Here is a 10,986-nt window from a genome sequence, read left to right as displayed (position 1 = left end):
GTAGCTACTAGCTAGTTACCTTTTTTCCCTCTAGTAATTTTGGCTGTGTGGTGAAAGCTGCAAGATTATTTCAAACTCTATTTCTTTTAAGGTTTGAATTAACCATAATGACACAAGAGAAGAATTCGATACAAAAATTAGAGAAACAAGGGGATTGTAAGGTTTCTCTCTTGGATTTGCCTGGGTGGACTTTAGATTGCATTCTTGAGAACCTTTCACCATTAGATTTATGCAAGGTAGCACAAGTGTGTTCTTGTTTGAGGAATAGAAGCAAAAAAGATTATTTATGGGAGAAACAAGTCAATCAAAGATGGGGTAAGTTGCTTGGTGATATAGCTTACCATGAGTGGCAATGGCATACAACAAAAATGGTTAATGAAGAAATTTTATTGTTACATCAAAATCAGAGTGGATCATGTGGTACTTTTAGTGGTGTTTGGCCATCTTTACGCCTTCATTCTTATTTGGAAAATTTTAGAGACATGATTAGTTTGATTAGAAATTGTCCAAAAATGAGCTTGTTTATCGCCCTTGAGACGGGTCAATTCTGGTTTCCTGCTCAAGCTTATAAGGTAAGATCAATCAAATTTTAATACCTATTATTTAATTTTGCTATGGTATATAGGAGTCCTAATATACATAATGCATTAACATTATACGTTTAACAATTTGTAAGGGGATATAAGGTTGGTTTGGTCTGGTGGATGACATGGATGAGTCAATAATAGAAATGCTAAGAAAATTGATAGTTTGATTCTCACTTTTTTTGTGGTGACCATGGTTCGAACTTCAAATTTTACATATATTATGCATTGTCTCTACCAAATGAGTTAAGCTCGCGGCGACATTTGATTCCCACTTTTAACATGATGCTAACAATTACTAACTTCGGATGTGTAGAAAAAAAAACATTTGACAATAATTTTTATGCATAACGTTGTTTGCAGAAAGCATTAAGTTGTTATGATGCCCTTATTAGCTATGACTCAAGAAGTGACACCTTCAAAGCAAGGTACAATTTACTCAATCATTATAAATAATTAATGTGCTTATTCTCTAATTATGCTTTGATAACACGAATTGTTGTACTTCTATATTATATATATAATATATGTGATCTCTATTGTACAGGAGTCCAGGTAATGGTTGGAGAATTAGAGGAGATGTTGAGTGGGATATGTTGAGAATACCACCACATCAGACTTTTTTATGTGACTATTATAAACCTAATTATATCAATAATTTGAAACCGGGAGATTATGTTGAGGTTCAGAAGAGACGGCGCAAAGAATATCCTTATGGTAACAAACAAATTCTTAATGTATCTTATCTTATAATTAAAATATAAAGGTGTACCTTTTAATTTTATAATTGTATATAATTAATTTTTCTGTGAATGAGCTATATAGATTGGTGGTTTGCTATAATTGGTCATTTGGAGTCATGTGATGAAGATATGAATCATTGCCATTGCCAATATAGTGGTAAGATTCACCATATAAATGCTTAACTTTGTTACTCTTCAAACAAATTTTTGTGGTTTAAAAAAGAAATGTTGACAGAAACATTAGTGGTAGAGCTCATCCTATACGCCCTCGGGAGTCGATGGAGAAGATCGATATTGAACAGAAATTTGTACGAAGAACAAGGTTCAAGGATTTGTTGGTTTGGTGGAATTAGAAAGCTTAATGAGGAAGAGATTGAAAAGTGGAACAACATCTTGTTATCTAGACAAGATCCTCCACAGTATTGGATGTAATCAATATGAATTCTACACTTTGAAAATGAATCTTGTATAAAAGGGTGAAACTCGTTTAAGTTCCACGAATAAATGAATGAGTTTTAGAGTGAGTGTTGAAACGTAGGTGTTAGGTGTTTCTAGCACTCCTCTTATAAATTTGGTCTTTTGATTTATTTTGTGATTTTACTTTGATTACATAACTATTTTATGTTGTTTTGATCTCTTAACTTTACTTTTTATTAGTTATATTAATCATTCCCGTTAGTGTTCAGAAGAAACAAACATTAAGTACAACATTTGTCAAAAAAAAAATATTAAGTACAGCCTATGTGTCAATTAGGGTTGGTAAATAGGATTTATGATCCATCAATATGAAAATGTTGTCCAACTTTGGGTTTTCTCAAAAAACTAACATCTCATTCTTCATCTAAAAGTTAGGTAGTTTATCTCCATTATAGTACATGTTGTTTTTGGATTTCCAAACTGTTAAATTTGGATTTCCAAATTCTGTTATCTACCGAAGTTGTTACTAGGTTGAGTCACGATCAGATCGCTCTCTTTAAGACGTTTCGTGGCACTACCCAAAGTTGTGCAAGGTAGACTATCAACCATGCCGCCTCCAGGATAAAACAAGCCCAGCTACAACTGTTCGATTAATTACTGCACTGTAGAAAATCGTTCGAGAATTACACCCTCAAATATGGTTCTAAGACCACTCTTTAATATTGAAACCACTCAAATTAATATGGTATTATTACCATTCTATTATGGTGCTGAGACCACTCAAATATGGTGTTACCACCATTCTAACTTTAACTTCTCCAAAACATCAATATGGCACTACGACCACTCAAATATGGTGATACCACCATTTCTCATTAAATAGAAAATTATTGAAATAATTTATATACTGTTAAGATCATTCTTAATTCCGACGGGACATTAGTATTATGAAAAGGGACTATGATCTTAATAGTACTCTATATTCCGAATGGACATATATTATCGAAGGGACTGTGAACTTAAGACCACTCTTAATTCCGAAGGGACATTAAACCGAAAAAGGGACTGTGGTCTTAAGAACATTCTTAAAATATGGTTCAATCGATTGATCGAAGCCACTCGATACGGTACGTAACCGCTCTATTTGAAACCGAAAGGGACAGAAAGGAGTAGAAGCAGAAGAAACTTGTTAACACAAGTCGGAGGGAGAAGAGAAGAAAAGAATTCCCGACAACTCAATGAAATTCTTTTCGGTGTGAAGAATGAGTGGGGCGAACTTCTCCTTTTATAGGGAGAGTTTGTAACAAAAAACGAGTGACTTGGGGATTAAGTCTGCTTAATCCTTAAGCAAACGCGTTTTGTTTCTTAATTGGATATATCCGGAAGTTTCTGGATACGCGTTATGGATCGGGTCGGATCGTAACAAATTTATTTGTTACGCGTAGCGCTTACGGATAATGATTAAATTAATTAATTAATTAATTTAACATTTTTTTCATTCCACGGCCAAAGCCCAAGCCCGGCCCAACCCGACCGGGTCGGTCAAACGGACGGAAGGCGGCGTCGCGCACGATATATATATTTTGTAAGAGTTCACCCGTTCACAAAATTGGGTACCCCAAGGGCACACCCTTGGAGGTCACTTTGCCCATATATAAACACTTACTAGTTGGGGTGACCCTCCAATGTGGGACATTTTTAAGTCACACCCACACACTAGTTCTTTCATAGTGTTTTTCTTTCCAATTTTCTTCACTAGAATTAACTAGTGTTCCAACAATCCCCCACTTGACTTCAAAATGGTTTCGTAAACTTTTCAATACGATTTGTTAATTTACAAAGGTGTCGCCAACAACTTGAACCTTTGTATAGTAGAAGGTATTCTGATTTAACAAGAGTTGCTTACAGCATTGAACTCTATCTCATACATAGAATCCACACACAAACCTTTTCATAGGTGTATTCTAAAAGCCCGTGCGTTTTAAGGTCATGCACATGTATCCCGGTTTTAACAAATGCTCTAGGAATTCTGCCTCAAAATTCCATAGGACAGGCCTAAGTTCCACATTCGTATAGGTGAGTCTATCAAGGGTACTCCTGTAACTGTGTACCCCACTCAACATAGAGTATAGATCTCATTAAGAGTTACTATTACCTCATCCTTCTTTCGCTGCAGGATCATGCTTTCTATATTCTTTCTCTCCTAGCATGTTCTACCACTTCATGATTTGTTTTTACCCATTGAACCTAAGTCTTGGGATCTCCAGTCATATAGGTCGGGTTACCATCATTCAGTGGGCTATAGACATTAGTCCCATCCTACTGGATGTTTCTCGGACTTTCTCTCTATTAATTCCTTTCGTCAAAGGATCAGCTAAGTTTTCATTCGTACGTACAAAATCAACTCTAACCGCTCCATTAGAGATACACTCTTTAATCGTGCTATGTTTTCGCCTTATCTGTCGTCTCTTACCATTGTAATAACGATTCTTAATCTTTGCAATAGCCGCGGTACTATCGCAATGAATTAACACAGCCGGTAACGGTTTCTCCCATAAGGGGATTTCTGCTAGCAAGGATCTTAGCCAACTTGCTTCTTCACTAGTTTTCTCTAGTGTTCTCATCTCAGATTCATTCCATAGTGGACTGAGTCAATATCATTTGTTTTAACAAACAACTCCTGTAGTGATGCTCAATGTGCAAACACTGGTCGCTAAATATTCATCTGAAAGATGTTCTATTTTATATCTTGTACCATTTAAGTACAATAGGTTACTCCTAGTGAAGTAATCTTAGATTCATAGTCTTCTTAAGGCACCTCATGACTCTTTTTATAGCATGGCAATGCTTCTCATCCATCTACTAGTAAACTTGCACAAGAGTTTCACGACATCGACAATGTCGGATCTAATACATTCAGTGGCATACCTAAGTGCTGCCAATGATGCTCGTATATTCTGTTTTTCTAACTCCATCTCAAGTGTTCTTACACTAGGATCATAATATATGATTGCAAGTTTACGGTGAAATAATTACATTTCCTTAAGATCTTCTCAACTTTGTGAGATTTATCAAAAAAATTATCTTTTCTGATCTACTAATCTTGAAACCAAGAATTACTTCAATTTTTTTTTGTCTAGGTCTTTCTTATCAATGTTGTTGATAAACAATGATTTCACATAATTCATAACATGAATCTTTAAATCAAATATGAGCAAGTCGTCTTCATAGAGACATATGATCATGCAAATATTATTTGTCACTTTCATTCACTTTATACTCATTCGATAACATTAGAATGTCAAATTTTTCATGCCATTCCTCAGGAGTTTACTTTAGACCATACAAATAATTGTCTAACTTACAGACCATGTTTTCTTGTCCATGAATCGCAAAACTTTCAGGTTGTTTCATATAGATTTCTTCTTCTAGTTCAACATAAAAAGAGGCAACTTTCACATCCATTTGGAGTACTATCGAGTTATGAACGGCGGCTAGGGACTAGTATTCTTATGGATATGATTTTCGTGACTGGTGAATGAATGTCGAAGAAGTCTATATTTTTTCTTTGTCTAAAACCTTTGGCTACAAGGAAAGTCTTGTATTCATCAACCGTACCATCAGGTTTTAGTTCCTTTTTCCAAAATCCAAATACAACCGATTGGTTTTGCAACTATGAGACAAGTCAACCAAGTGTCATGTTTTGTTAGACTCTAGAAAATTCATTTCATCGTTTATTGCTTTTTGCCATAATTCAGCATCCAATGAGGATATAACTTCTTTAAGGCTTAATGAATCTTCTTCCAATGTATAAACCAAGTTCATACTCTTTAGCAATTTAGCTTTCTTACCTCCTTGAGGTTCTATAACATCTCGTATGATGTTTTCATAACTATTTCTAATTACATGAATGTGATTAGATATAGTGCCCCCACTAGTTCTTAATTTTTAGAAGAGAATTTATTTTTTCCCCCACTAATGTTGTGCTCCCATTAGAGCCCCCACTAGTGCCCCCACTATTCTTTAGTTAAAGGGGTAATTATTTACATAGAATTCGACATCTTTTAAATTCTATGATCATTTTAACATTTAGGTCATAAAACCTATATGTTTCGTTATTTATCGCATACCCGATGAATACATATTCATAGGCTCTACTAGTGAGTTCAACTCTCTTGGGGTCCAGGATCTAAATATAGTCCAGACAATCCCAAGTTCAAAAATAAGACAAGTTGGATTGTCTTTTCTTCAAAAATTTCTTAATTAGAATTTTTGTTCTTAGACTTGGGTACTCTATAAATTTCAATTTTCGTTATAAAAAATTGAACATTCAAGCATATCAATTTTATTTTTCCAAAGTTCACAGTCATCAATAAATATGATAAAAATATCATTTTATCATTTCTAATTTATGTGTCATCAATTTAACACATATCATAATTTATTATGTTTAGAGATTCAAATTCTCTAAATTCTGATTTATATGAATTTTTTGGTTCATATATCTTGACTGCAACAAATAAAATTGTCTAATTATATAACGTTGGAATTAAGTCCAAGTTACTCAAAAATTAAACTCTTGTTCATGATCAATTTTGATATGTCAAATATTAAAATTACCCAACTTATATAGAAAGGGAATTTAATTTTGAACATATCATCAAAGGCACAACCTTTTCCCACAAGAATGCATGATACACAAGTCTCTCTTTAAGTCTGAGTCAACTCAGTCTTATTCAATAAAATCTGAAATGCAGATTCTTTCTAATATTTAGAGCATCCAACATGTCTATACATCCAGTATGCCATTTTACGGCAATTCTTGTTATTGTTTTAAAATAACATGTAAGGGACATTAAGTTTTATATAAAATAAAACTTTATCATTTTCAATTCTTTGTTACTATTTTGTAACAAAAATACGCGACGCTCGCATTATGAGCTCCAAACGTTTTTCTCATGTTTTGTAACAATCAAAACTTGTTTGGTTCTGTAACTAATAATTTGTTTTGTAACAAATTATTGTTTTTATCAAATAAATTTTTGGTGTTGTTGATTGAAACAACAATCACTTCATCGTTTCAGTCAAAAAGTGTAAATCTATAACTTGATTTATCCTTAATGTATTTAGGGACAACTTAACCTCAATAAGTAACTTCTTCAGTAGACATAGCAGATCGAAACGTCTTAAAATTGTTGTTTTTGGATTTCCAAACTGTTAAATTTGGATTTCCAAATTTTGTTATCTATCGAAGTTGTTACTAGGTTGAGTCACGACCAGGTCGCTCTCTTTAAGACGTTTCGTGGCACTACCCAAAGTTGTGCAAGGTAGACTATCAACCACGCCGCCTCCAGGATAAAACAAGCCCAGCTACAACTGTTCGATTAACTACTGCACTGTAGAAAATTGTTCAAGAATTACACCCTCAAATATGGTTCTAAGACCACTCTTTAATATTGAAACCACTCAAATTAATATGGTATTATTACCATTCTATTATCGTGCTGAGACCACTCAAATATGGTGTTACCACCATTCTAACTTTAACTTCTCCAAAACAACAATATGGCACTACGACCACTCAAATATGGTGATACCACCATTTCTCATTAAATAGAAAATTATTGAAATAATTTATATACTGTTAAGATCATTCTTAATTCCGACGGGACATTAGTATTATGAAAAGGGACTATGATCTTAATAGTACTCTATATTCCGAATGGACATATATTATCGAAGGGACTATGAACTTTAGACCACTCTTAATTCCGAAGGGACATTAAACCGAAAAAGGGACTATGGTCTTAAGAACATTCTTAAAATATGGTTCAATCGATTGATCGAAGCCACTCGATACGGTATGTACCCGATCTATTTGAAACCGAAAGGGACAGAAAGGAGTAGAAGCAGAAGAAACTTGTTAACACAAGTCGGAGGGAGAAGAGAAGAAAAGAATTCCCGACAACTCAATGAAATTCTTTTCAGTGTGAAGAATGAGTGGGGCGAACTTCTCCTTTTATAGGGAGAGTTTGTAACAAAAAACGAGTGACTTGGGGATTAAGTCTGTTTAATCCTTAAGCAAACGCGTTTTGTTTCTTAATTGGATATATCCGGAAGTTTCTGGATACGCGTTATGGATCGGGTCGGATCGTAACAAATTTATTTGTTACGCGTAGCGCTTACGGATAATGATTAAATTAATTAATTAATTAATTTAACATTTTTTTCATTCCACGGCCCAAGCCCAAGCCCGGCCCGACCCGACCCGGTCGGGTCGGTCGAACAGACGGACGGCGGCGTCGTCACTTGCGATATATATATTTTGTAAGCGTTCACCCGTTCACAAAATTGGGTACCCCAAGGGCACACCCTTGGAGGTCACTTTGCCCATTTATAAACACTTACTAGTTTGGGTGACCCTCCAATGTGGGACATTTTTAAGTCACACCCACACACTAGTTCTTTCATAGTGTTTTTCTTTCCAATTTTCTTCACTAGAATTAACTAGTGTTCCAACAGTACCGAAAACTAACATGATGAGAAAGTCGCGGTGTCTTTATAAATAAAAATGTCTATTAAATGGAGAGGATCCTAACTTTCTTTGTATTGGAATTTTCAAAATGAGTTTAATCCGAATTTTTACCATTCAATCCTCTTTTAATAACTTTTCTTATATATAATTGTCCACTTGAAAGTCGGTCTAATCCTACGTGAAAAAAATTATATGTACTACTGTCGATTCAAGGATTAGTTTCTATTAATGTTGATTTTTAATTTTGATAAAAAATCTATTAGAAACAACAAATAAATGTTTAGTGTGAGGTTTCTCCAAGTTAAAAAAGTTTAGTACTTCAGTACATACAGAGACATTCAAATGATAGATCACTTTGACGATCAAAACTCGTATCAACTAAACTAGTCGAGATACCCGTGCTACAGCACGGGTCGCGCGGCTTCGCCGCGCTGTATGGCCGCGGCTCTGCGGCGTGTCGCGTATCGGCTGCGTTTGACATAATGATTTTTTTTTGTCCATGGTGAAAATATGTAAAGTATTTAAAGCATAATAACGTATATATTGATCGGTAGTAATGAAAAATTGTAAAATAATTAAATTTTAATATGAACAAATATATATTAAATTTTAGCATTGAAGATATTAAAAAAGCTAATAAATAAAAATAATCATAGTTTTTATTTACTAATATGTTTGAGTGTGAAAAATATTAGAAAGATGAGAGAGAAACTTAGGCAGACGCGGTGTTTAAATAGAGATATTAAAAAAATACTAATTAAAACCGATCACTCGTTGTAGTTACTAAAATGGGTCCCGTGTTACAATTGTACACTCCAATGATTTTTTTAGTGATACATTTTCAAAAAAAAAAACAACGGAAAAAATTGAAGTATGATTAATCATAATATATTATAATATTGTACTTGTTAATAGTATTGACGATATTAAAAAAGCTAATAAATGAAAATACATTTCATAAATAAATATATACTAACATATTCTCGTAAAAAAACATATAGTGAGATATATTTTTGTTAATATATACTCATTTGTATTAAATAAATATATAATAACATATTCCCGTAAAAAAAATATAGTGTGATATATTTTTGTTAATATATACTCATTTGTATTTTATCAATATATAGTTCCCATTAAATTTCATAAATAAGAATATATTAATATATTCCCATAAAACAAACATATACTCATATATATTTTTATTAATATATGGTTCATACACCCACATATATTTTATTAATATATTAATAAAACTTAGACAATCGCGGTGTTTAATTAGAGATATTTAAAAAATACTAATTAAAACTGATCACTTGTTGTAGTTACTAAAATGGGTCCCGTGTTACAATTGTACAATCCAACAGGTTTTTTAGTGATACATTTAAAAAAAACAACGGCAAAAATTGAAGTATGATTAATCATAGTATATTATAATATTTTTCGACACTTAGTATTGATGATATGAAAAAAGATAATAAATAAAAATAATCATAGATTTTATTTACTAATATGTTTGAGTGTGAAAAATATTAATATGCGTCCCGTGAAAAAACATAATTAACGTATTATATAATAGTGTTATCGTAAAATACAAAATCATATTCTGCTATAACAACAACACTTGTTAGTTTTCTCTAAAAAAAAACTTGTTAGTAAAACCGAATTGAAAATTAGTAGAGAAAATGGAGTTGTAAATAAAGAGAGAAAATGAAAAAATGAAGAAAGTTGGTAAGAAAAAGATAAGAGAGGAGAGTGAGATTGAGAGAGAAAAGTTTATTATTAAAAAATAAAGGTGAGAGAAAAGTTTGTTATTAAATAAATAAAGATGAGAGAGAGAAAAAATTATTATTATAAATAAAGAAAGATGAAAGAGAAAAATTTATTATTAAGTAAAGAAAGGTGGGAAAGTGGGATGAGAGAGAAAAATTTATTAGTACTCCCTCCGTTTCAAAATACATGTCCAAGTCAACCACTTCACATATGCCAATGCACAATTTTGACCATTAATATATTTAATTATCTAAAGTAAAAAATTATAAAAATTCAATATTTTGAAAATATTTGTCGAGACGAATCAAACAACATCTTACATGCTAATATTTGTATTTATACATTAGTTAAAAAATATGGTCAATGCAAGTGAAGTGAATAGTGCACATTGCAAAAATTGGACATGTATTTTGAAACGGAGGGAGTATTAAATAAAGAAAGGTGAGAAAGTTAGTTTGGTAGTATTTGACAAAAATAACCCTAAATGAAAAGTTTGAGGTATGGGTAGTTAAATAATTTTGATAGTATTTGACAAAAATAACCGTAAAGAAAAAGTTTGAGATATGGATAGTTAAGTAATTTTGGTAGTATTGAGTTTTTATATAATGAGAGTGGATGGCAGATGTTTGTGTCAAATAACCTATTGTCAACAACGTCATTTACAATGTAAGAGGGTCAAAAGAAAACAAATCCATGAAGATTTGAATATTATTAGACAATGTAAAAATGGGTTCTCTTAACTCAACTAGTAAAAATATTAAAATTGTTAGATCAACCATCATGACGGTGGTATTATACTTATGTGTGTGGATTTTAATAATTATTTGTCATTTTGTCTATTTATTTATAAAAAAAAATAAATAAAAAAAATTTGCAAGGTATTGTTTTAAAAGGTAAATTATAGGCGAACACAATGGTACCCACGTAGTTTAGT

At 32.4% G+C, this 10,986-nt stretch overlaps 1 protein-coding gene across 1 annotated transcript; it reads left to right on the top strand.

Annotated features, from left to right (window-relative positions):
• Positions 1–1,968, top strand: LOC146909614 (F-box protein At2g26850-like). The gene is made up of 5 exons (XM_085722441.1): positions 1–572; positions 948–1,012; positions 1,132–1,301; positions 1,410–1,484; positions 1,563–1,968. The coding sequence occupies exons 1-5, from the start codon at positions 108–110 to the stop codon at positions 1,757–1,759; spliced, it is 972 nt and encodes a 323-aa protein (XP_085578567.1). The 5' UTR covers positions 1–107; the 3' UTR covers positions 1,760–1,968.
• The last annotated feature ends 9,018 nt before the right edge of the window (positions 1,969–10,986 follow it).

The sequence above is a fragment of the Medicago sativa genome, chromosome 7 (genome assembly GCF_051527215.1).
Source record: "Medicago sativa cultivar Bolivia chromosome 7, Bolivia_mono, whole genome shotgun sequence".
In the NCBI taxonomy this organism is placed as follows: domain Eukaryota; kingdom Viridiplantae; phylum Streptophyta; class Magnoliopsida; order Fabales; family Fabaceae; genus Medicago; species Medicago sativa.
The sequence above is the reverse complement of the archived record's forward strand: the minus strand, read 5'-3'. Positions and strand labels throughout refer to the sequence as shown.

What these genes read in the sequence shown, in the direction of transcription:
- LOC146909614 (XM_085722441.1), top strand. Translation starts at nt 108, where the DNA reads ATGACACAAGAGAAGAATTCGATACAAAAATTAGAGAAACAAGGGGAT. An exon ending in TTCCTGCTCAAGCTTATAAG is followed by an intron (nt 573 to 947) that starts GTAAGATCAATC and finishes CGTTGTTTGCAG; the next exon opens with AAAGCATTAAGTTGTTATGA. An exon ending in TTGCCATTGCCAATATAGTG is followed by an intron (nt 1,485 to 1,562) that starts GTAAGATTCACC and finishes AAATGTTGACAG; the next exon opens with AAACATTAGTGGTAGAGCTC.